Here is a 27,544-nt window from a genome sequence, read left to right on the forward strand (position 1 = left end):
CACATGAAACAGAAGAGAGGTGAGGAAGCAGTAATTAGAAAGACAAAGAAAATGGAAGTGAAATAAATTATTTACTCTAATAGGCCCAAGCAAGTGCAAGGTGCTTCATTGACACATGGCACAAGGCACTACAACTCAAAGAGTAAAATATAATAAAGCAACACTATTGTTAATGACCACACTCTTGGTTTAATTAATTTTCTTTTACTTCCCTCTCTCCATCCTGGCACTGTAAAGAATGCACCACATGAAGGCTAGGGGCAAAAGTGCTGCAGAGGGCTGAGGCAGCATACCTGGCAGCTGCTAAAACAGAACTTCAAAGTCTCAGCTCCCTTTGAAAACCCATCAGGCAAAAGCCACTCCTCCCCTTCAGCTTCTTTAGGAGCTGGTACACTTAACCACTTCAGCATGTTTGGCAGTTCTACAGCCACTTCCAAAGCAGGTGGTGGAGTGGAAAACTGTGGGAGAGCTCCAACTCAGTTGTCTCCCTCTTTCCCCAGCAGGCAGCGACACATGTGCTGACCAAGCAGACCAGCTGACAGACCACAATTAAGCACAGAGAATGGGGAATTTGTGATTACACCTCTGAAACTACAGAAAAGGCCCAGGCTTACCTCAATAAACTGCGGTGACAATATCCTTCTCCAAGAAACTGCTAAAGCTGATGACAGACAAAGTCTGTCATTAGAGGAAGATGAGTAAAAGGATGTTCAGATAATAACACTGAGCAGTACAAAGAGCTGGCACACTCTAAAAGGCAATTCCCAGACTTGTCTAGGATTTGTTGAAAGATCCCTCTCTGTCAGACCCTGTCTGCTAAAGATGCTCAAGTTGCACAAAACTTACTTGGATCACTTAAGAGCTTAAAGTTCTTTTTACATAAACTTATTTGGATCACTTAAGAGCTTAAAGTTCTTTTTACATGAGATTTGTGCTTACAACTGCAGGCTATGAGGTAGAGACAGTAAGCACTGGTTTTATTTGCAACACCTAAAAAAAAGCTTTTAGGTTTTGTCCATTTGAACAGGCACCCATATTTGTGATGTCTTCTCCTTCAGTGTGGACAGAAAAGTCTGTGAAGCAGTTGTGCCAGCTCTGCTGGTCATCCCAACTGCATACTATATCCATCTTTTCCCCTTGGGGTTTGAGAAGAATAGGAATCTAGGGATGATGATGTTTTCTTAGGGATGCAACTTTGGGATGCAACTAGGGATTCTTTAATGACTGATTTTGGCCAGGCCTTTCAATTGCTAGGTCTTCTGGACTGTATATGGGTGTTAAATATTTCTAATGACTCTGGAAACCAAAAGCCAAGAGCAGGTATCTGCAGAGGAAGTGCAATAGCTTTCACAGGAATTTGTGGTTAAAGATGAAAAAAAGTTATGTAATCCTATATTCCAGTCCAACCCAAACCCTTTTTCTAGAGCCAGAATAGAATTGTTTCCTACAGCGTAGAGAGAAAATTGTATAATTAGTCAGAAGCTCCCAGACTCAGGAACACAGATGGGAACCATGGAATCACTACCTCAGGAATTTCACCAAGAGATTGCATGTAATGCTAAGCATGAGCACATCAAAGATGCAGCTGCAGATGCTAAGCCCTTATAAGGGCAGACTAAAATATCCCAGCCACTTAGTGGAATAATGTCCTTTCAAGAGTTTCCTCCCAGTATAGATAAGGCACATCAAGAGAAGACAATAACAATAGCATCCAGTATCCAATCAAGAAATCTCCATTATATGCCACTTCTTTATACTTCTTGCCTTTCATGATGTTTCAGCAAATGTTCTGAGTAGGCTTTTCTCACAAAGGCCACAACCAGTACATTTCACAAAAGAAATAAGACAAATAAGAGTCACAGACAAATCAGAGTCCAAACATGGCCTCCAGATGGCTTGAACTGAACATAGTAATTTGCAACGAGGTTAACCTTCATGTTGGGTACTGTGTTTATGGCGCTCTAGAGACTAGTCGGGAATGTATGAGACAGTAAGCAACCTCTTGCATAAAGGCAAATAACAGACACTAGAAAAAGCCCCTGAAAATAAATTAAAAGAGTGGTTGTTAACCTAGTTTTGCTACCTAACAATATGCATCATAAACATCAGAGTGAGATTTTGATAAACAAGATGCATGCATTCTGTAGCAACAAGCAGAACAATTCACCATGAATTAAGTTAACGTGATATCAGGAATTTAGATCATTTCAGAGCAAGACATGCAGACAGCAAAATATCCAGCACTACAGTTCTCTTCCCTTTCACAGAAATGCTCCTCAGTAACACAGGCCTAATGTCTACACTAAGATATTCAGGTTCTGCACTGCTTTAGAGGTCATAATTTGTTAACAAAAAATTTGTTCTGTTTAGAAAATACCAACAAAGCACTGCACTACATGAATCATATTCTGACTCCTATGCCTCTAAACAACCTAGAAATTTGTGCATACCTTTTGAACCCTTTACACAGATAGTAGAGGATACATTCATATTTATGTGATTTGGGTTAGCAACAGCAAAGTAGAATTTCAGAAACAAATGAAAACATGACTCTGACCTTTGAAAAAAACGAAAATCAGTTATTCAAACAATGTCCTGAACAGAAGGACAAAATATTTAAATGACTAAAAATGGACTGGATCCAAGTTTCTTGAAATATACCAGAATAATCCAGTTATTAAAACTGGGCTTCCAAAATTGTTTTAACAGTACCTATTAAGGTATTTTGTTTAATAAATAATTTTTAAATTTATTATATGCATTTACTTATAAAAATTATTTGTGAACTTTAATAGATAATAGAAAGTTATTGCTCCTGTGGATTTTTAATGAAATTAATTCCACATTAAAACATAGCTCCTTCTTGAGGGTTTTCAAATTTGAAGAAAGGTTAGTAAGTCCTCAATATTCAAAACCAAACTCTATGAAAGGCATCTCTTCCAAAAGATCTTAATAGCCAGCCTTTGTTGAAATTATTCATAAGGAATAAGCTCTAAATTTTTATATTTTTTTTTTTTGGGTAAGGAATTTTGAAAATAGAAGGCATGGAGGATTGCTGTCAATAAGAACCAAAAATCTTACTCTCTTGGAGAATATTCTGAGTATATGCCGGTCTTTATTAGAAAGAGATGTGTTTATCAATGCACCTCATCTTAAGAGCAGCAAAGTCTCTGAAGAATCACTTTTGGGGCTCTCGGAGTTTTAAGAGCCTGTGCTTACATCTTCCACATACAATGTTTTCCTTGTTGATTTCTTCACAACATATGAGATCGTGTTCTCTTTGTGAAGTTGACTGCCTAAGTTGGAAAGCCTTTAACTGCTGTTCAAATTATCATCCACCAAAAGATATTTACAGAGAAGCCAAAATCTTTAGCATGATGAGACTGTTGAAGAATCTTACACCCAAGGGTCTCCTAATGGAGCTGAAATCAGAAATATATTGAACAGAACAGTCTTTCTAACAAGTTATTTCAAGGGTTTTTTTTAATATCACAGTTTGAAATCTTTTAGGAAACAGCCAAGGGAAGTAGAAGTCACTGCACTGTAAGCAGTATGTCATCTTTAATGAGTAGAATTATTAAGTGATAGAAACCATAAATCCTAGATACTTATTCATCAGCACCAAAAAAAGACAAATATAGGTGTCAAACCTGAGCTTCTGACTAATATAAAGAATATTATTTCATTTATTCTGTTCTGTGGCTAAAATTTCAGAAAAGAAAAATCCCTGAAAATGCTGTATTAGTTGTAAAAAATACATGTGGATCTGAAAGTTCAAACATTTTCTAGGAATGCCAAGCCTTCATTGGTATGACTATTACTTCCTTGCGGAGGTAAACTCAGTCATCGGCAGCAACAAACAAAATTCTTAAGCTTACTCAATTTCAAGTCTTGGCATCTATAGCTTTTCAAAATGCTAAGTGAAGAGAAGCTGACACCTCTTTACTCATCAGCATCTTTATTCCAATATCAAAAAAGAAACAGATGGTCCAGACTTTAGGTTTCCTCCTCCTCTTCACAGTCTATCAAACTGAAATTTTTCTGAGCTAAATTTTGAAGAAAATTCAATTTTCAACACTGAAGATATTCACAGCACAACTTGGCTACATTCTTCACAGAGAAGATCGCAACTTTTTTTCAGCAACAAGCAAATAAAGAATTCTTTACACATACAAAAGGTTAAGAGCACATAAGCCACAGCCCTTTTGCTCCAAAGGGTGACTCTTGCCCAGCCTAAGGATCCCTGACAGAGAACTGCCAAGTAGCATGTGCAGCACTGCCAGATGACAATCATCTTACACTAACTTTTCAGTCAAGTTCCATGTGCCAGACAGCAGAAAGATAGAAAGGGCAGTGGAAGACATTTACTGAGCCAGGTGCAATCTGATATTCAAGCAAAGAAGCCACGCAACACCATGGATACCAGCAGCTGGAACATAAACAGTGTCTTTGATAAGGCTCTCTCACTTTGAAATTCCTTTTACTAAAGGTTGTTGTCTCAGGGCCAGTTTTCAGTAGACTTGGATCAACCAGGCTGCCTTGGCCTTTCCCCACGTGGTTTGCTGTGGACAGTAATTGGATGAGAAATGTTAAAAGTTCAGTGAGTACAACAGGAGAGTGTCTGGAAACTGTGGTATCTTAAAGCACTACTTAGCTTTTTTCCCTCTTTTTTTTTTTTTTTTTTTTTTTTTTTTTTTTGTATACCCATCTTTCAACTATTGTTACAGAATGAAACCCTAGAAATAAGTGTTCATGTTGAAGGGCTTTGGATACATTAGTATTTCTGTTGTGACATTGCAGAGCCTTAGTGCACTTAAAAATCTTTGTAATTAGCACTGGTTTTGGACAATCCAATAACCAGCTTTCCTGAGACACCAAAATACTTTCTTTCTCATTACCAACCAAGTCCTCTTACCTAGAGCATTTTGGTCAAACTGCTCACTGGCTGATAGTATATAGTGTTGGATAAAGACTAAGAAAGTATCACTAACCATGAATGTTACTCATTATTGTAATTCACACTATGCTCTAAACAAGAATCTTGCATTCCACAGTGGTGTTCTGGCTGCCCCATCTTCTTCAGATTACACAATATATGTACACTTCAAAAAGCTATGAGCTAGTGAGCAGGATCACCAAGAAAAGCTGTCACCACATGCACAAGGAAGCTGAAATACTTCCTGAATTTTTACACCTTCCTTTTCCCCCTCTCCCTTTTTCAAAAGAGGTTTCTGTTAAATGCTGGAGCCCTGAATGGCTCACAAACAGCTGCTGCTTGATACCTGCAGCACAGAGGAGTCCTGGAGAAAAACAGGTTGTCAGGGAGCCAACAGCATGCAATCCACACACTCTTGTGTCAGCTCCAAAACTTTCCCAGTCTGAAAGGTGGGGAAAATCATGTGACAAAGCAGGATCTTCATAGGAAAGGCTGACTAACACTTTCAGGGATAGGAAAGGGGTTTCTTTGTGCTTTTCATAGGGAATTCCCATTTTTATCACAAGATAAAACACCAAAAAAGAGCACCACGCTCATCCTGAGCAAGCCAAGCTAAAGCATGACCTCAGGCTGGATGGAAAATGTGCACTGGTGGTAGAAACTTCACAATGGAAGGTAGCCCCAAAACAAAGGCTAGCAGGCAGGAAAACCCTTTGGCCTCTTTTGCTATCTCCTGCTCTGGCATTTGCCCTTGGTCAGTGAAACCCTTAACTCTTCCGAGCTTGACTCCAGGCCTTTGGCTACTGACTTCAGAGAGTTGTCTAGAGACTGCCCCACATGAGGGCTGCCTTCTGGCAAGGCTTTCCACACGGATCTCAGATCACACCCTGCTCCCAACATTTGACAGGCTTACTGTGATAGCAAGATAATCCTAATTCAATTTCTCTCTCTCAGCTATGCAACACCAACTGTTCAAGATCTTTTCTCTCACCAGTAGCCAAACTTCATTTCTAACACTACCCTGTAGACATCTCAACTTTCTTGAAGTGAAAAGGTATAGCACAGACCTGGAAATCTCAAAAATATTCACAATGAGTTCAACTTCAGGACAGCCCTGGAGAGCAAGGCAAATGAAGGAAAAGCTGCTAACCTGTCTTATCCTTAATAAGCCTGGCTTACAAGGGGATTTCCATTTTTACAAAGCAGCATTCTGTTATGTGTCTGGTAGGGAGGATACAGAACATGCAGCTCTGAGATTTCAAAGTGCCTTACTGTGACCCACAGGAATAGCACAGTTCAAAGATGGGCCCATTCAATCCCTCTGTTCTTAGGCCAGATGGACCTGCCCTAAAATCAATGCCAGAAAGAATGCTCTTCTGGGAAACCTCCCAATGCCCTTCGCAGCTGCATAATTGTGAACTAATTCCAACAGCTATGGCATGGTATCACAGCTTTCATTTCTACCTCACTACCTGCAAGACCAATCAATGGACAAATCTTGAGGTCCTTGAGTGGGGAAGAGCTGGGGACGGATAAAAGTATTGCTAAATAAATTAAGAAAGGGGAGAAACCAGACATTCATGGGATTCCCTGACAGCTCTGTGCAGAAGGAAGGGTTGGGCTGGAAAAAACAGGGCCCCAGGTTCCTGCCAAGCTGTCTGAGGCCCGTCCTTTCCAAATAGCTCAAAGAAACAGCCAAGGCTCCCTTGTAACCCTTTCAGAACTCCTCTAGAGAGAAAGGCTGCTGTGGCCAGAGCAGCTCCCACAGAGCACCAGACTGTGGGGGTCCCCTCATTCCTAGAAGGCTGTAAGCAGCAGAAGCGATCTCCCCCATGAGAGCTACTGAAGTGAGAGCTACAGGCACATTAACCCTCTGAATACCACTCTGAAAAGCAAGTATTTTAACAGTGGATTGGGAGGTTTAAATAAATGCAGAGGAAAGGGAAATCTGCTGGTCACTCTGCAACATGAAATACCTAGAACCTACACAGGATATCTCAAAGAGATTTAAGATCACAGATGGCTGCAGGGAGGTTGTGAGTCAAGTATTGCAAGACACTAAGAGATTTCAACTTCTTCTATATTGAATTAGACACTTATTAGAACAGAAAACAGCATGTGACTTCCATCACAACCAACAAAATCCACTGGTAGCAGCTGAAAGCAGGAAGAGGAGAGTTCACTGGTAAGGAAAGAAAAAAAAAAATTGTATCGGCATGAACTGCCTATACCTGTTGCTTAGTTTTACATTTACTGCAATAATCAAAGAAAAACAACTGCATATTAAGAAAAAAAAATAAAAATCAGTGTTTAGCATGGTCAGAAGCCAGCAAGATATATTAATATATGTAAGTTATGTGTTAAAGATACAATAGTGTTACTTACATAAAACCAATGTTTTACTCCTACTTGATGTACTGTTTTCATTTTTTGTCATCTCTATAAAGACAGCCAGACCATTATTAGAGGGCTGGGAAGATTTCCATTTAGAACTTGAATAGGACTGTTTAGTTTAGGAGCAAAAAATAAGAAGGGAGATGATAGAAACATAGAGAATAAATAGTATAAAAAATAACTCAAGCATTTCTGTTTGCCTTCACGTAATAAGGTTGCTGAAGACTTTTGGCAAATTTGGGAAAATAAAAAAAAGGAAACTTTCACATATGTAATTCACCTGTGGAACTCACTGCTACAGCTCAATGAGACTACAGTTTTTCCACAAAGTAAAAATATATGATAAACGACAACATCCACACTAGATTATGTGGAACAGAATGTATTGTGAGAACTACAAGCCAGCTGTTAACAGTTGGAAGGTGAAAGCAAGCTTCCTCCCCAGACAGGGAATTTCACTGCTGCCCATCAGAACATTCTCTGTGCTTCTACTGAAAATGGTGGTAGTTGCTCTGAAGCACAGAGGGAGAACAAGACAGATTAGCAGCTCAGTCCAGGATGGCAAATCCTATATTAACATTAGGGTAAGGTCAGCTTGTGGAGGCAGCTGAAAAGATAAAACCCAAAACCATTGCACAGTATTGGCTTGGGGAAAGGTATGAACCCCCTGTCACTCCCCTCCATCTATAAAGATGGGCTGTTTGCTGGGAATAAAAGGAAATATCCTCATATCTTCTCTGAAAGGAAGTCACTCAAATTTTGAGAGCTATTTGCAAGAGTTTAATTGCCCAAGGCCAGCAGACACAGGTAATGCAGACGTGTTGCCCCCTTTGTTCAGCTAGAGCCAGTCCAAGGCAGGCTCCAGGCAGCAGCTCCAGCAAAGCCTCACAGAAGTAGTTGAGTGGAGAGGCCACACACAAGTCCGCTGGTGTCCCGCTCTGCCCTGCTGCGAGGCCCCAGCTCTCACCTCCAGCTCACAGCCCCAGCACTGGCTCCCACAGTCTCCCTGCACGTGGCCCAAACCCCCTTTGCCTCTGGAAAGGGTCCTGCGATTAATCTCACTTATTACCTCGGAAAAGTAACAGCGCAGCGGCTGCCAGCCAAGTCCGACTCAACAGCGTCTGGGGAGCCGAGGCTGCAGGGCCAGGCCTCAGACTGTCTGGGCAAGTCACGAGCTTTCCGCCTTTCCTCTCCCGGAGGCTCCAGACAGACAGAGCCAAGGCCTAGCTGTGGGAAGCAGGGATCCATCAGGACTGTGCCAACCCATGGCGCTGAGGCACAGGGCGATTTCTGAGCAGGATGGAGAGTAATTGGACCTGCCACTACAAGTTTCTTTAGTGTGACCAAAATACATATAAAAAAAAAAAACCAAACCCAAGGCAAGCCATGTATTTCTGAAGTTTAAGTCAGCCAGTTCACTTCCACAGTTAACAAGTTGTCACCAGTGACCCTGGGAGATGTATAAAAAAGTCCAGAAGAGATTGCACTGACACAAACATGCATGGGTAGAGAAAGAACATGCACAAGCTAGAGACAGGATGAGTTGAAAGAACGTACCACTACCCAGGCAGTATTTTTTTGCCCACCCTCCCCAAACCTCCTCTGAACAGAAGGTAATAATAGACCAAACCCCAAACTTGGGGCTCTCAGAAACAATGCTTCTCAAGGACTACAGGCAGAATCAATGTGACAGGGCTACCGAGGATATGCAGACAGGGCATCAGTCGCGGAAAATCACTATACCCACCCTCAATTACTCCTCTACCTCAAATAAAGAAATTGAATTGATTTAGGCATTAAGTTAAAGAGATAAAGAGAAAAGAGAGGAGGACAAGCAGTATGAGGAACAAGGAACACACATGTGGTTATGTTAGCACAGGGCTGGACTCAGTGCTGTTGGTCTGCTGCTGCTCTGGCACCTCTGTGCTGCTTAGGTAGGGAGGTGTTAAGGTCAATGCAGTTTGCTCAAACCAAACTGAAGGCCTGTTGTGTAGCCCTCAGTGTCTGCTGCTTTCTCCCTTCAGTTCCTCCAGAGGCATCAGTGCAGCATACAAGTTAGCTTGCACCTATATGCGGTGCAAACAAAGAGGCTCTGACCACTTGGCAAGTGCGGCCTAGGACAGCAGTCAAGCAGCTTCTACCTTGCAAGAGACTGCAAGAAGCTTGAAACAAATGATTTGGAAGAGAATAAAGTCGCTATCAACCCTTAAGATGCAGAACTACAAAGCAACACATGTAACAGAAATAGTGTTAGTCTTATAAAAACTTGGTATTAGCTTCCAGGATCCATGGGAATTCTCTTCTCCTTACTTCCAGCTGCAAGCCCATAGGGAGTTAGCTCTTTCCCACAGCCCCTACTGCAATATCCATGCTGCTTCTGCCATGCTAAGCCCACCTTGGCCTAGCTCGTAAGTCTTGCAAGAAAGCAAGACTGTTCCATCAACTGCTCACTCTGTCACCGTGCAAATTACCTTGCACGTTAGCACATCTCTTGGCTATTCTAGTATCACTCTTCTCAGTGCTCTTCAGAGCCTGTCTAGTCAAGGTACAAGCCTGATTTCTTCTTTTACATTTCACACCTCCAAAATTTAATATAAAAACTGAGGAAACAATGAAGCCACTTTTACCTTCCCTTTCTATCAAACACAGCAAGCTGCCCCTTTGACACAAAGGATCAAGACCAGTGAACCACAATTAGCCTGTGATAGTTGCCCGAGGTCTTTCTGGCAAAGTTTCAGTGGAAATAGAGAAGCCATTTACACCAGCACAGAACAAACTCTCAAAAAGAGATCAGAGATTCTTCTATATTCTCACAAGTCCAAATGACATATACTTAGTATGATCAGAGGAAAACATCTGAAATCTAGAACATGTAGTACAGGTACTCTTAGCAGTAAATAAAACCAACATAAAGCAGTAGCAGACACTACATGGCGAAGAATGATTAAAAAGTATCTACTACCCAGCAGAGGCTAAGAAACGCCAGTGATTAAAAAGAATCTCCTGGTTTGGGAGACTGCAAAAGCAGTGTAAGATTGTCAGAGGATGTGGCACAGGGGTCTTAGTTTGTGAGCTGGGGTGTGCAAGAGTGTACAATCATTTTTCTGTGTACAATTTTTGGAATAAAAATAAATACATATTTGCTATTATAACAGGCACAGGAAGATAATGTTTTAAGTGGTACTGGATTTCCTGCACCCATATTGTTCAGCTGATTTGTACAGGAGCAGTAAACATATGCAATGTGACTCAGAAGCACCTACTATGTGAATGCTCTAACTATGCTGTGAATGGGCATGAAGTCTGATTTCTTCAAAAAAGCTGCAGGCTTACTGCGCATTTTATATATATATATATATATATATAGAGAGAGAGAGAGAGAGAGAGATCGATCTTCAGAATTTCCAGACACGAGGCATACTGTTTGGGGTCCTGAAAGCCTGAGATGCCAAATGTCTGGGCAGCATCTTCTACTTTCCCACCCCATTCAGTACTTCCAGGTAATAAAAATAAAAATGAAAATACACAAAGTAGAGCCTGTTTGGGAACCCGGACATATCATAGGTATGTGCACACAGCCTGTGAAGCCCTGAGCATCTCCTGCTGTTACTACCACTGAGAATGACACCAGAGCAAATTAAACTTAGAAAACCTTAGATCAGAAAATTGAAAAAGTCTGGTTTTATGCAATTTAGCCCAGATAAGACAGCCTGCCAACAAACATCATTCCTCGATGAACCTGAGCACCTTGGCTGAAATTATGAGCTAAGAAGTATTTTGGGCATGTCAAGCAATGAGAAGAGGAAAATCCCTTGTTCCTAACTGCAGTAGTCCTCCCAGGCTGTCTAGTATAATTTGGACTGCCATTCTATTTCTCTGACTGATGACAAGGAATCTTGCTTGCTTGCCTGCCTGCCCTAACCAAATTAGATAAATCTGTCAGAAGATCCAAGGGAAAAATATGTTGAGTACTTTAGAAGTGCTAGGTTGGTCTTGCCTTTAGGTTTGAGAAAGATGTTATGAAAGAACAAGAAGCTAATGAAACAGAGGTCTGAGAAAACACTGACCATTCCACTGACAAATTTTTGCCAACTGACTGCCCATATGAGTTCTAAAAGATGAACCTGAACAAGAATGGCTTCTACTGAATCCAAGATGCCAACTTAAAACACAGAAAGCTGTACCAGTCAAGAGCAATCTTTCTCACTAGCTTTTGTCCAGCTCCTGGAGATTAAGTGACCTGCAGAGCCCATGTTATTCTTTGAGGAGAAATCCACTGTGTTTTTCAAGAAAAAAGTGACACAGCAGCTGCAGATTCCAGTGCCAGAAGCTTCTAGGAACGTCTACCGTCCCCAGCACTAGGGATTATGCAACTATGTGCCAACAGGTACTCAGAAGTTAGTTTAGGTTCTGAATCAACAAGCTTCATTCTCTTAAACACCAGATTTTTTTACCTTTAGTATGCAACCGAGAATGCTTTCAAGAGAATACTATTTCAACAGCGGTTCTAGTAGGGTCTTGACTTCAGCGACTGGAACTTAGTTTCATTGGATAATAAGGAATTGCTTTCATATTTGTTGTCCTTAGATTACATTACTAAAATTGTGATAAAAATTATATATGGGAATCTTAAATACTTCTATTACAAACACGTAGCCATGTTTAGTGCCTTTACAGCAGAATGTGAAAGGGTGACTATATTGCCTGATGGACAGAGTGAGAAGCTGTGATAGAACTGAAATGGGGCACTGCAACAGGACTACAGTTAAAGGAGAGAACAGATTTAGCACAGCCTCAACAAGTTACAGAGGACAAGAAAGGCAGGGCTGCAGCAAACGTGGCAGAGGCTGACAGCCATGTTACAGTAGTCAGAAGTAAGCCCATGTACAACTTGGAACATTTCACCTCTTGTGTAGCCCAGCAGGCTTCTTTGTCTGGGGTACAGTGAAAGCCTAAACCATCATTTGAGTGGGAATAGCACCAATCCTTATTAAAAGTGACCAGAAAAACACAATCTCAAAAGACACAGCAGTGCAGATTTATTAAAAAAACATTTTAACATACCCAGAGCTGTTCTCTGTCTCTATATTACAAATTCAAGATCTCCTTTGTCTTTTGGCAACTAGACTATTGATTTGGCACCTCATCTCATACAGCTGAAAGAATTCAACAAAATAAGAGAGAACTTCTTTTGAGAAACATTTAGATAAGTTGTATTGGGAGAGTGGGAATTAAAGAGGAGGATTTGTCAGTAAGAATAGCCTGAATCCTATAGATTGCAAGCACCAAAACAAAATTTTTCAACAAAACTTAGGAGCACTAAAATTGTTTAGGTTTACCATAGAACCATACAAAAATTGTAAGGACTGAGTTTCAGAGGCAGATGTTTGAACTGGAGCCAAGTGAAAGCCAGTTAAGAAATCCATTTATAAAACACTGCCATCCTTGCTGAATTCTACAACTAATAGATCAGAACCTTAATAGAACAAAACAGGCAGCTTTTCTTCAGTCATCTGGCACTGAGCACAGGCTGACACCCATCAGATGACCTTCTATGAACTGCTTGCTCCAATGTAAGAGATCAAGTAGCAAAAAAGGTATTTACGATACAAGATAGCCATCTCCATATATCACAACCTTGATATTTCTTTTGGAATTCTCTCATTAAATAAAACTTAATAGTCCAAGTAATCCAGCACAGCCTCAATAATCTCCTTTTTCATTTCCAGATTTACATAAAACTTAACTCCTGGTATTTTGGCCATTCTATACAAGCAGCCATGAAGATAAAGTATTTCAATGAAGAGTCTTAAGACATCTTTCTGTCTCTAGCTCTGAGGATAAAAACAGAACAACCAAAGTACTGAAAGACTAAATGGTTCATAAAGGTTTGAAGATGGAGTTTTATACCAGCTGTGACCAGACAATTCTGAAGTACTAGGATTGCTGTACAAAATAAAACAGAATTTCTAAAGGTGTTAAACTATGTACACAATGCTGGGTGAGGCACAGCCCTGGAAGTCGTTCAGAGTGGAGTTCCGGGCATTAAATGGTAGGTTCTCAGATCTACTGGTAAAATATAAAAATAGTTTCAGAGCAATGTGGTAATTACGGTGACTTCTGTAGAGTTCTGCAACAGAAGATTCTGATAATGAGTAAACCTTTTCCAGCTATAACCGAGACCACGCAGAGGTGCAAGAAGAGTTGAGAAAGGAACAGAAGCTCTAGGACAGCCTGCATGCTGCTGCTCTCTCAAGCTACATAGGAGGGGAAGACAGTTTACACCTGTTGGATAGGTTCTTTATTTGGATTAGGTAATAGCTCGCCTGGCTGGGCTCCAAGAGCAGAATCACCACCACCTCTCTCAATAACTCTAAACCCCAGAGGCAAACATAGTGCTGGAACAGAAACAGGCTAGGAATTCATTTCTCACATTCCTCTTCTTTAGGCAGGATGAAAAAGCAGTGACTGATGAAATATGAACAATTTTATTTGAGCTTTCCAAATCCCATTCCAATCCTCCTATTGAAGGACCCATCTGGGAACAGATGACCACTCAGGTCACATGCCTTCTGCACTGTGTGTCTCTCTCTCACCTCTCTCCATTTTCCAGTAGCATCCAGGCACCAATGTCAAGAATCAGTATATTAATGTATACAGTGCTTTCCAGTCCTAAGTTCATGTGCTGGAGAAGTTCTGCCTCATTATTGTATTTGAAAAGACAAAAATGAAGGCTTAGGCAAAGGAATAAATAGTATTTACTGAAGTGGCGAAGGAAAACCTCAAATATCCAGCAATTGTGGGCCTGTATTCAGCCCAGACTACTGCAGCACGCTTGCCTTGCTCCAAGCTTCCAAGATCCAGAATCCTTGGGGTAAATCTTGCTGCTCTTTCAACGCCAGGAAGAATGCTTTTATTGCAGAATCACAGTCCTCCGCCCTGAGCTCCATGAGTATATCAGCCATGAATATAAATTCCAATGTCCAAAATTAATTAAGAGCATAAAGAAGCCATCTGAAAAACAAACTTTAATAAACACTGCAAGATGCTGCTTTATTTCTGAACAATCTAAACTTGATATTCAAAGAAAAAGCGTGAAGAAGAGGCTTTAGTGGAAATTTCTGCCGTATCAGGTATAAGCTTGCATTCTGCATGTATGTCTCAACATCAGCAAACCTAAACTTACAGATGCAGGAGTGAGAAATGATTGAAGAGAAATAGATATTTGCCTTTCATTCTACATGTTCATTCATGCCCTTATTTCACCATGAACCTGCCAGCTCTGGGAACATAGCTCTATTTTCATAGGCCTAGTATCTAGGATAGTCCCAAAAAGAACATAGTAGGCCCATAGATGTTATCTTCTGAGCAAGAAACCAAACACCAATTATGAATGATCTCCTGACTGCACTGCATTCTTCTTCAAAAGGCTGGAGCAGCAATTTTAACTTACCTGACTGCTGAAGAGACAGATCTTTTGTCAGCTATATGAGTGTCTGACTGAACAGCCCAAAATGACCCTCTTTTGCTGAGTGGTGACCGGTAGCTTTGTGGGGCAGCTGCATTCCCTTTGCTTGCCAAGTTCAGGTTTGTTAACTAAAGAGGAAACAAAAAAAAGACATCAGAAACAATTAAAAGCCAAGAAAAGAACAAAAGGTGTCACTAACTGGATAGAGTATGTACTAAGAGAACTAAGACTGCTGGAGAAGTGAAATCTTCAGATGCAGAAAAACTACGCTAGTTGCATGAAGCAGTGGAAGAGATGACACCAACAGTCACCATGCTTGAGATAAATTCAAGTACCAGCATTAAAACTACAATCCTTCCATTCACAGAAGAACAAAGGAGGAAAAGAACAAAGATGGGGCAAAAATCCCAAAGTAAAAAAGCAACATCATTCCTGCCATGTGAAAAATTAACTCTACATGCACTAATCAAAAGCTAGAAGCTCATATGACACTAAGCAGAGACCAGAGTGTCTGCCCAATCATCATGAGCTGTGTAACTCAGCCAGCTGTATGCATCTGTTCTCTATCTACCCCTCTCTATACATATGTACAGGCACAATCCAACAGCATGTGTAAAATCCAAAACCAAAAACTCTACCACATATGAAAGAAAATTTTCACGCAACCACCTGCAAACTGTTCACACAAGTAAATACACTAGCTAATGGTAGCCTAAAATCACGTTACGTCTATGTTTGTTATATCAAGATCTAAAGAAATTATCTATACAGTTTTAAGCATATAAAATGTATTCCATTGTTTTTTTCTCTGAGCATTCTTCCTGCGTTGCTTCTTGAAAGATCAAACTCTGCAAGCAGGCACGATCTGTTGGTTTAGTGAAGAAAGCCTGAATACCTCACATAATGGCATCTACTACAGCAGTATAGTATTAATTTACACTCGAAAAAAAATATTTATGAAGGTTACAAAGCACTACAAAGGTTGCAAAGCTAAGATTCCCAGTCAGGCAATGCCAGAATTTAGTTTATTACTGCCTTTAATTACATGATCACATCCCAGTTCTGCACCAAGATTAAGGTCATATGGTAAGCAAGACTTACTTGTATTGCCCCTGCTTGCTTCTGTGGCAACTGGAAGGCATATAGCCAATGAGACATAGGACACAGACAGAAAGAAGAGTCTAACAACTAGCCCTGCATCTACTCCAGATCTTAAAGGTGATGCCTATAAAGTCACTTAAGCATGACAATTTAAGCATAGCTTGTGAATTCCCAGCTTTGAGATCTTAACAATGTTCTTGTAGCAGAATTTGTGTGCAATTACTCAAACAAGTACATACCAGCTTCACTGCAAAACACTACACTCATACCTACAACAGACTTGTACAGGACTGCAGACTTTGACTGAACTTTGGAACACAAACTACCATTTCAACTGGCAAAACAGTAGGTTGCCACTCCTTCTGTGGTTTAGTAGTACAAGGCATCTAAGCATTTTGTAAATTCAGAAATCTTAACTCCTACTTCAAGTTCTGGACAGGATTAAATTATAGTGGCTACTCACTAGGCTTCTGGCCACTTCTCCAAAAGCAAACACTTTTGTCTTATCCCTTCTCAGCTCCATCCTTTCCTGTTCTTTGCTCCTTGTTTGTGTGTCATTATTCTCACCTAGTCTGTCCCAGCTTCAATGTTTCAGCTGTCATTCTCCTTAGTTTGATCAGTTCAGTTTCATTCTTACAGGCTTTCAACACTAGCCTCCCCACTACTCCTGGCCCCCCTGAGCCACACCATTTCAGGCCTAGAACTTTCCAGGGGAGTAGTTATCTAACTTGCCTTCCCATACTTTCATTCTTAGCTCTTCTTCCAGTTGCTCACATGCCCTATATCCAAGTGGTTCTAGTTTTATTCCCCTCCCCAGCCTGCTCGTTTTGTCTGTCCTTTCACCTGAATGGTTCTTGGTGTCCTCTCCCAAATTGTGTCCAGGTCCAAATTTCCAACCTCCTTGTCCTAGCTGTTCTCCACACCTTGGCAGAATTCCCACTCATTCTGAATTTGAGTCAGACAGGCTCCCAACCCAACATGGACCAGGTCACTAAGAACACAGGAGAATGGGGCCTCAAACCTCAGTACTCTAGAAACACAAATACAGAGAAATTCAGTTTAGCATCCTCAGTGTGGAGAGGGAAGCTGAGAAGCCTTAGCAGGTGCTGCTGAGTATATTTCACCAGAAGCTTTTTAGATAGTTACTGTGTAATCAAGCTTGGATAAAATTTAAAATTCCAAATTGATATTCCAAAGCATGGGAGATCCAGAGATTTAAAAGAAAAGTTCTGTAGATATTAAAATGCACAGAATTATTTTTTTTAATTCAGACTTGGTTTTAGTCAGAACACTTCACCTTAAAGTGCTCTGAAAACTGAACATTAAGCATAGAAAACATGAGTCCAAATGGATAAAGTTTCAGAACATTACAAGCAGTTTAAAACAAGATCTTACAGTGGGACATATCAGGCAAGTTTAGTAATGGGCAGTGCTACCCAACTTATATGGAAAACAGCATTAAGTGTCATTTTGATGCCTCTACCTTTAATCCATGTGGGACACAGAAATTGCACTTCGATGCCTTTACCTCACTCTTAAATGTTGTTGTCTTCTGTAGAATTTAATTAAAATCTAAAGCGTTGTCATTGCAATAACAGAAAGCTTCAAATTAGGTTTAGTTCTGATTGTACCAGGCACTATACAAATACCTAACAATGACAGTTTCTGGTCACAAAGAGTTTATTGTCTGAAAAGAATCAAGAATGGCAAATGAGGCAAACAGAGGCCAACATGGTAAATTAAATAGGATATATATACACAATTCTTAGCTTGTCAGCAACAGTGATCACAATTTTGCCAACACATCCAATGTGTGAAATGAAGATGACTATCCAATTTTCTCTCCTCATCATCTTAATACCAATAACCATTTAGTCTGATGAATTACTGTCTCACTCCTGCTCTATTATTATGATATGCTTTCCTCTCTAAAACTGTATCATTGTTTATTTGAAAGGTGTCTTTCTAAGCAAAGCAGGTGAGCAAACAGCTTAGCACGGGTAGTAGGGAGATTTCACACATACCAGAAAGACAGGTGTTTAAACTACAGCAGGATTAAATACAGTCAAGGGATTCAGAATAAGGGAGAGAACACCAGCATGAGCATAAGGTTTAGCTGCAGCCAGCCCACCCAGATGGGTGTTACTACTTGTTAACTGTGCCATGCACTAAGACATTTCAGCTGCTGTAATTAGCTGGCCAGGATGTTGCCTTGGTGGATTCTGGGGCACCCGCAACACATTTGTGCTCAGCAGAGCGGCTTCATTTTCTAGTCGCTAGTCCTCCTGTGCACCTGATGAAACTGTAATTCTTCCCTTTATAGAGGCAAATACTTGGATCAAAGCAGATACCAAAATCTCCATAAAGAATAGCTTGCACTTTCGTGGTAGTGGAAAACAAAACAAGCAATACCAACCCCTGAAAAAAAAAATCCCCAAAACCCAAGAAAGGCAGGCTAGTGGGGCTCAACAGGGAAGGTGGTTAGTGATGCAGATCTGCAGGAATAAAGTTAGTTTTCATGTTGAGTTGTATCAAGATGGGTTCAAACTTTCCTGCTTGGTAAGATTTTTCTTTTTCACTACCAGTGAGGGACTTCAGAGTATTTTTTCTGACACTGTATGACAGGAGACCTGTGTGCTGCACTGCACAGAGAATGCTAGAATGCTTCAAGCATTCCTACTTTCAAACATCTCTCCCTCACATCAATGTTTTCTGTGGAGTCTGTAAAAGGCAGGATAATACACAGTTAGTATCTCTCATGATAGAATGATTCATAAAGTTTTGCTACAACTTTTAAATTGTTGTAGAACAGCAAAAAGGTCACAAGTTGAAAGAAACATGTGAAGAACACAATGAGATAGAAATCCCCAAAAGCTCTTACGGAAGCAGGAGAGACAATGATGTACTTCTATTGATTATCTAATGCCAAGAAATAGGGAAGAACATGTGGGTTGTCACAGCCATATCGATAAATAGAGCCTTGTGTTAGAAAACCTAACAGCACATATGTGTGCTGTTATATTTAGTTCGATACAGTGTCAATAAGCCAAAATTTCATAATGCCAAAATCTTTTTTTAATTTTTAAGCACTACAGGTTTATGACTACAGTACACTTGCTTTCTTGACAGTAGACACACATAAGCTTAAAAAATTGGTCTCTATGGTCTTGTTTTATTCAGACAAATTTACTTCTGAATAAATTTAAGATTGAAAGCAAGGCCACAACACAGAATGATACCCAAAAGTGCTGGACATGAGAGCTGAGGGGTTGTTTCTGTTAATCTGCTTTATAGTTTAAATAGGAAATATGAAATCTCCAAATACAGATAGGAATAAAGAAAATTCCAGGATAGAAATTATTTCTAATGAATTGCATCCTACAGAAAAAGGCCCATTGTATAGTACATTTAAGAAATCACAAGCAAGAGTCAGAAGAGGAGCTTAATAGCTTTCACATTTCTGATCTACATTATACTATTCTTTCAATATCTCATTATCATATTCAATAACCTTTTTCTATAGTAAAGTATTTTCATTTTGATCTTCTCTAATGATTCAAATAGGATAAAGCAGCAAATATTAATAGTGGCCAAAAATTAATAAATAAATAAATAAATAAATAAACAGATAGATAGTGCCACAGATCAGCCTCCACAGACTCAAGAAAAGTCTCCTAGAAGCCTGAGTGTTTCTCTTTGCTGGTTTGCAGGAGTCAGCCAGGGTGATCAGAGACACATCATCACTAGAAGTTGTTACTCTGTCACTCTTGGCAGAGAGTGGAAAAGTGACTTAAATTTTCATTACCAACATCCTGAACAACAGATCCTGAGTTTCACTTGTTTCACTGATACAACACTGAACAAGAAATACACTACAAAAAATGCCTACTTCACATTCCCAAGTTGGCAGTCTTAGTATTTTTCTTCCAGAGGCCTGTCACAACCTGTGGCCTGTGCTGAGGACTGGAGGTCTAACAAAGTTTAAAGACCCTTTCTCTTACTTGGAGCTATACTTGCATCCTCTCCAGTTCACACATCTTACATTTCCATTTGGATCTTTCTGACTGTCAAGGAGGAAAATGGATCCAGAGTTTAAGCCATATTTCAAAGATCAAGACTAAGAGATATGCCAAAAGAACACAGTCATCACAGGCCTAATTTACTGCCTCTTCCAAAAAAACCCTTCAAATATGATAAAAAGTTCACAGTCTGAAAAAGGAGGAAACCTAATGCCATAAAGGTTTTGGCACAATGTACCCTATCAACCCTTCAAAGGTATATATGAACATCGGCAGTTCACTAAAAAAACCCCTTTTCCTTTAAAGAAAGATTGGACAAGAATCATGGTAAGACACACATAAGATCATTGCTCCTCTACCTGATGACCAGACCAGAATCTTTAGGTTTTGATGCCTCAGACAGGATAACAGTATATCATAAGCTCAAAGAAGGAAGCGTACCACTAGAAAACTGAAAATGTGCAAAATGTCTCATCATTTGTAATATCTTCTCCTTTGCCTTTTCATCTACTTTTTCCTGTGTGCTGTTTGACTCCTTCAAGACCCTTCAATTAATCCCTAACTTTCCATTTTATTACTTACCATTCATCAGCAATGCCATCTTTATCCAACAGCTTGTAAAAAAAAATTATTTTCTCCCTTTACCTGGCTTCTGTAGTCACTGTATTTTCACCTGCCAAGCCTTCCTCAAACACATGACACACATACCCCTGAGGCTTTTGAGATCAGTGAAATATTTTTATTCCTAGGAACAGAGAGGAAGCGCTAACAAATTGCCATTAAAAAAAAAATCCTACATTCTTTTAGTTATATTTTTGTTCTTTCAGCCTTCAGAGATGGCTATGACTAGATGCGATAACAATATAAATATTCACTGTTATCTGCCCTCTCCCCAGTGTGCATGTTGCATTTTCTTGGCTTCACCACAGGGCTGCCATGTACATCTGTGATCTAGTACAGGCTAGCACGACTTGGTCTAATAGAGCACTCAGGTCTTCCAGTGCTGTTGGAAACAGTCCACCTGCTTTGCCTACTTTAATGCATTGAGATACTGGAATCCAATAGGCCACCCCAGTATGGGAAACATCACAGGATCTTCACCTGCCTCTTTCCTTAAGAGGCAAAGGAAACCCCAAACCACAAATCTCTAACACACACACACACTTTCATTGAGTAGTAGCACGAAATACATCTACTACAAATTCCTTGAGGAAACCATGTAATACAAACAGATTTTTCTAGGGCCACTTTTTTGTTAGCCAGGCCAGCTTGCTGACCCCACCCCATACTAAAATACCTGCATTTTATGTACAGATTTGAATTTGCAGAAGCAACCAGCCAGAAGGTGGCTAACAGGCTGGGAATTGTGAAATCTGTGTGTGTACCAAGGCTGATCTGGCCAAAAGCCTGTGACATTCCTTTTCTGCTCGTGGAACTTACCAGCTTACAGGATATACATATGCATACAGAGCACAACTGTTCCAGTCTCCAGAAAATGTTCCAGACAAAGACCTGCCAGAGACATTCCTGGGAAACCTGACAAACTTGCAAATTCCTTTGTAGTGTCTCCAGCGTATGCATCCATTTAACAATGAAAAATAAAAACCACCCCACAATTTAGTGCTGCTGCTGTGGATGGCTAACTCCCCTCTTCCTTCTCCTGAAAAAGTCAGGTTTTCATTTAGACACACTCTGCCTAAAACCTCCCAGTGGGAGTGATTTTGATAAGGCACAGTACTACCAAATGTCTGATGATCAGGGTGTAATCTTACCCATAATGGGAGTTCTAGTTGCTCAACCTGGCCCATTCAGTAACTCTCTGCAGGTCTGCAGATGTTGCTGCATCATAACAAAAGCTTCTGCTCCTATTCCCTTTGGGGCCTCAGAGCAGAAGGTGTTCAATTCAAGCACTGAAGAAACTACATTGACATTTTAGCTTCCTACAACTTCTGCTGAGATCAGTTATATTACTGCTGATGCTACAAACCAGTAGTATTAAAAGTAATTCCAGCTCCTGTGTGAACAGCCTGGGGATGAGAAGAGGCCCTGAAGCAGTGTAGAGCTGTGTGAAAGAGGAAAGAAAAATATCCCTCAGACTTCATCTCCTGGCTTCTTGCTTCTCTTCCTAGTTACAATGAGATGCTTTTTTCTTTTACCTCTTTATCAGCCAACCAAATGGTTACATAAGGAAAATAAATCTGATTTAGACTCAGATAAAGTGGGTTGAGTCAAAGCAAGGGACTAACGCTGAAAAATACGCTTTGGTGGGGAAAATACCCCCACAAATTTCTGCAGATATTTGCCGCACCCAGAGTTTCATGGTCTTTTTGCAGTCACCTTGTTGCGCTGCTCAAGTCTAGAGCTGAAAGAGCTGATGCCCACTGGGACCTGTACAGTGTGTTCTGGCACACTGGCAGTTTGCTTTGTGGCACTTTTCTGAGGACAAGGCAGGCCAGGATACCACACCATGTAACTGAGGAGTGGTGTGAGTTCAAATATTGTTGTAGCTGATATTAAGCTGAAGTTTGCTATTTTGGGATTCTTGTGGCATATATTCCCACAAGGTCACTCTCAGGCACTGTAAAATGCCCATTCCAATTTTTCTTCACTCCCTTTCCCCTGTCCTAAGGTTTAGTAAACTCATCTGCTTCTTGCTAATTTCCACCTTCTGTCCAAATTAAAAATGTAGAATGAGGAAAGTGTCCATCCTCCTATGGATCCGTCAGCATGTTTGCAGGAATCCTGGCTGCTGGATCTCGGGCACCGACTGGCTACAGAGGCAGAGATGGAGAAGAGCTCAGTATAGCCCTTGCCTGGGTGGTCTGATGTTATCCCTATGATTAAACTCCCTGGCTGCACAGAAGAATTGGAGCTATTCCTAATGATAGCCGGGTCCTGAAATCTCACACTCTCCCTCACAGAGAGGGGCAGAGCTCCCACCAGGCTTCCCCTCCTCCTCTTCCTCCTCCTCTTGGTGAAGCTGGCCAACTCAACACATTCTTCAGTTCACCAGCATTAATAACTACAAAGTACTACAGCCTGGTAGATATCAACTGCAGCCCCCCACACCAGCCAGTGATAGGGACCTCACACAGATCCAGCACTGCAGAAGAAAACCTTTTTACCTAACAGCATATTTTAGAGAAGTAGCATGCTATTCACAAAATAAAACCCATACATATCCAGGACCCAGCCACCTGGCTCTGGATCTACACATATGCTGTGCATTTCAATGTCTTCCCCATTGAAAGTCCCACGATACAAGCACACAAATATTTCATGCTAAACACACATGAAATAAAGCCTTTAGGATTAATGCCTGGTAAGGAACACAGCAGAGGGAAAAGAAGTCTGAATCATTTTGCTCACAGCCTTCATCCACCTATCCATCGGGGAAGGCCAAAGTCTAAAAGTAGGTACAGACAAAAAAACCCTCTTAGTTCAGCTGTCCAGAAGTAAGCTAGTAGCCAGTAAGGTCCCTATATCACAAATGAAGGCAAGAAAGGCAATTAAGTCCGTATACAGTGAAAGGGACTTACTGAACTGCATCTTCAGACTTCATTCCCAAGCTCACCACCAAGGTATCTGCCTTGATTTTTCTAACAGCACTGTTACTATCATAGGCTCATGCTAAGCAATGGGCAAACTGCACAAGAAAATTTCAGGACCATTGAAAAATTAAATCAAATATCATTAACACAGTGACAACACTGCAGGTGAACCACTGCACATACTGTCAAAGACATCATCACTCTGTAAAAATCATTAGCAAACATTTGCATGCCATAATTAGGGAAACTGCTAATTTCAAATACTGGTTTCCTCACAAGTGTGTCAGTACTCTCATCATAAAGGAAATATTTAGCTTGACTACAGTAAAACAATGTAGTAAAGAATAAGTCATAAATATGGAAGCAGCAGCATAGCACATGTTCCTTAGTATTAAAGACAAAAGGTCAGTTCAGAGCAATGGCCCACCAAATTTGTTATCCTACCTGAGATACTTCAGAAGATGGAAAAAATTTTAGTTTCTCTGCATTTAACTGAACCATCTTATTGATAAGGAAAATTGATTTGTTATTTATGTATGTTAAAACCTAGGGATCTATTATTTACAAAATGTTCATTATTCTATCTGAGGTAACCATGGTTGGTTAAGCTTTCTGCCTTAATGCTATCTTGTTGCAGGACGTTTCAAAGGGTTAAGTATATTCTGTGACAATAACTATTCACTTTTATTATGTTTTCACTCTGATGTCTTTCTACTATACTGTATATCCCCTTCTTATTATGAGAAACGTGAATAAAATCAACTTTATTTACCTTGTCGTCAACTGTTCTGTTTAATTCCTTCACACCTATCTCCTCCCTAAACAAACAAACAATATTTTCACTTCCTCATTAAAAATGCATTTTGCAGTTAATTATTGAAGCCACTCCTCTGTGAATCCTAGTTGTTTTTCCTGAATTCACTTTAGGAATGGCAAGCAAAACTGAAGACAGTATTTCAAGAGAGGGCATGTAATTGATGCTTACATAATTACACGCTGTTTCCTTTCGTGTTCCTTAAACATGCTAATCATTTTTGTTTGTTGCTTTTACCACTTGACTTTGAACGGGCATGTCCACTGAGCTTTCCAGAACAAAACTCATTTTTTCTTCCCTAAATTATTAATTCAAAGCCTATTACTTTAAGTAGTTAAAATTATTGCTTGACATGTAATCAGTTATTTGTAGGCACTGAACTACTTCTGTCATAATCTTGCCCAGTTAATGCAGTAGTTAAATTTCTCTTAGCTTTTCTCATAATAATCAACAAAAGAATGCAGAGGTACTGACAAATTATCAGGAGGTAGGGTTTACAGCACACATGTAACTTCACAGTAACTGAAAATCTGGATACTTGTAGCCCACATTATACTGAAAGTAAAAAGCAGTTACCTCATGTAAATATAAGCTGCACAAGCATGTATTCACATGGATGAACACTATAGAGTAGTTAATCTACTATAAATTCACACCCCATATTACCTTGCAATAACTTGCTTTTATATTCATTCTTCAATTAATAATATGCCAGTCGTTACGAACCTCCTCCTTTCCAATCTTTTACACTCCATCGTGTGTATTCTGCGTATTGAGTTACCACTTGCTGTATAGCAAACTGGCTAATTATTCTTTTGTTTGCTTTCTGTCTGGTTTTGATCTATAACAAAACTCTACCCTCCACCCTACAGATACCTGGCTTGCTTAATAGTCCTTCTTGAAAGCTTGTCAAAAACGTTTTTGAAAGTTTGAACAACAAGAACCAGTTCCACTAGATGCTATTTTTCTCGGTTCAAAGAATTCTACTAGATCGAGACATGGGTTGGGTGTTTGGGGGTCTTTTTTGGTCTGAATTATATTTATCTGGGTGAATTAAAATCCCATTTTATTTCAGTTTTATATATACCTGCTAGTGGAGCAAAACTCGCTGCTTTAATTTACAGGAAATTTTAGGGCCCTTATTACAGATAAGAACTTTTGTTGCTTTTCTGTCCTCCATACCAGTTTTACCACTGACCACACATTTCAGCAGAAATTGTATCACTTCACTGTTGTGTTTCTGAACTCCTAGATGTAAGCCATCCAGCCATACAAGTCATACAAAACATTTTTTTGCCTGTCTTTTCTCCTAGGAGCTTAACTTCATTACCTGGAAGGAAAATGTATCTCTTCTGCATCTACCATAGTGAAAAATAATGCAGAAGAAATTATTTAATATCTCTAATGCCCATAACATTAAAAATTTGTTGCTACAGACCTAGACTATATCCCCACTGAATTAATAAATTAATCTATCAATAGCATTTTTAATAAAATCTGATTTCCTGTGGCATCCCTGTGTGTCTCTCTGGCCAATAACCACATCATTCACGTCTGCTACCTATGATATATTCAAGATCTTTCCTCCCTGTGTTCCCCTACCTTACAAGCAAAAAGCAGCAAGTGTTGCAGCGAGTTCCAAATTAGAAGCCTGTTCACTGACAATTAGTATACACATTCTGACTGGCTAGGCAGCAGGCTGGACAGAACAGATATGTTGAACTCCACCTGATTTTAGCCCTCAACCGAAACACTCTCATGGACCTTGCACTTCCATGCACTTACCATTTTTCACAAAATAGGGAAGAATGTACTATCTTCAAGACTAATTTAGTTGAAATTTGGGGAATTTTAACAGGGGCTTTCTTACTTCTTTTCTTATGACCTTCTGAACTCAAATACCTCCTTATTATCCTACTCAGCAATGAAATTATCACGTTAATGCTGGATCCTCAAAGGCACACATCATCTGGTTGTCCCACATGTGTTGTGCAATGGTACTCGGGATGAGCTGCTCCATTAGCTTCCCAGGCACAGAAGTCAAGCTGACAGGCCTGTAATTTCTCAGATCATCCTTCCAACCCTTCTTATATATGGGCGTCACATTGGCCAATTTCCAATCTGCCGGGACCTCACCAGTCAGCCAGGACTGCTGATAAATTGTGGAAAGCAGCTTGGCAAGCACCCCAGCCAGCTCCTTCAGCACCCTCGGGTGTAATCCATCTGGTCCCATAGACTTGTGTATGTCTATGTGATGCAGCAGGTCACTGACTGTCTCCTGGACTGCGGGGGAGTCATTCTCCCAGTCTCTGTCTTCTGGCTGAGGAGGTTGGATTCTCTCAGTACAATTAGTCTTGTTATTAAAGACTGAGGCAAAGAAGGCATTAAGCACCTCAGCCTTTTCCTCATCACTCGTTGCCTGTTTCCTCCTGCGTCTAGCAGGGGATAGAGGCTCCCCCTGGTCTTTCTCTGCTACTGACATAGAAACATTTCTTGTTGTCCTTGATTGCTGAAGCCCGATTAATTTCCAGCTGGACTTTAGACCTCCTGATTTCCACCCTGCATAGCCTCACAGCCTCTTTGTAATCACTGTGTGTGGCTAGCTCCTTCCTTTCAAGGGCTGTAAACTCTCCTTTTCTCCCTGAGTTGCAGCCAAAGCTCCGTGTTCAGCCAGGGTGGTCTTCTCTGCCACCTGATTCTCTTACAGCACCTGGGGACAGCCCGCTCCTGTGCCATTAAGACTTCTTTCTTAAAAAGTGTCCAGTCTTCCTGGACCCCTATACACTTCAGGACCATCTCCTAAGGGATTCTGTCAAGCAGTTGCCTAAATAAGTCAAAGTCAGCTTAGTCAGCATAATAGTCTCAGTTTAGAAATTGCTACATGCCATAAATTCAGTACTGAAGAATCAGATTGCCTTAAAAGAAAAACTGTCCTCAACTAACCACCCAAATTTTTATACTAAGGAAGCTTCAGATTTCATCTCTCCAAAGGGATTATTGCAGAATCATGGCCTGGAGAATCTCAGCAGAGAGCAGATGTCTAGAACTGAATGGACGCAGGCTCAGGAAGGAAATTCAGTGTCAGATAGAGCTCCAGCTCTAAACTTTTCATTGATTTGTGAATCCCTTTCTATATGGATCTTTTTCATGATGACAGAAGACTACTAAAACACAACCCAAACCATATTTCTATATTTCACTACAGAAGCAAAGCCTATACAAACACTGTGTAGCCTAATACAAAATATATCAAGGTCACTC

At 40.3% G+C, this 27,544-nt stretch overlaps 1 protein-coding gene across 1 annotated transcript in view; it reads right to left on the reverse strand.

Annotated features, from left to right (window-relative positions):
* TTLL5 (tubulin tyrosine ligase like 5) overlaps nt 1-27,544 on the reverse strand; it is a gene marked incomplete at its 5' end in the record, with an annotated part of 131,512 nt that overhangs the window by 39,576 nt on the left and 64,392 nt on the right. The window contains one exon of the mRNA XM_026849274.1: nt 14,784-14,926. Coding sequence (XP_026705075.1) covers nt 14,784-14,926 — 143 coding nt within the window. The remainder of the gene's footprint in view (nt 1-14,783; nt 14,927-27,544) is intronic.

This window comes from Athene cunicularia (assembly GCF_003259725.1).
Source record: "Athene cunicularia isolate RWA chromosome 5 unlocalized genomic scaffold, athCun1 chr5_part1, whole genome shotgun sequence".
NCBI classification, from domain to species: Eukaryota; Metazoa; Chordata; class Aves; order Strigiformes; family Strigidae; genus Athene; species Athene cunicularia.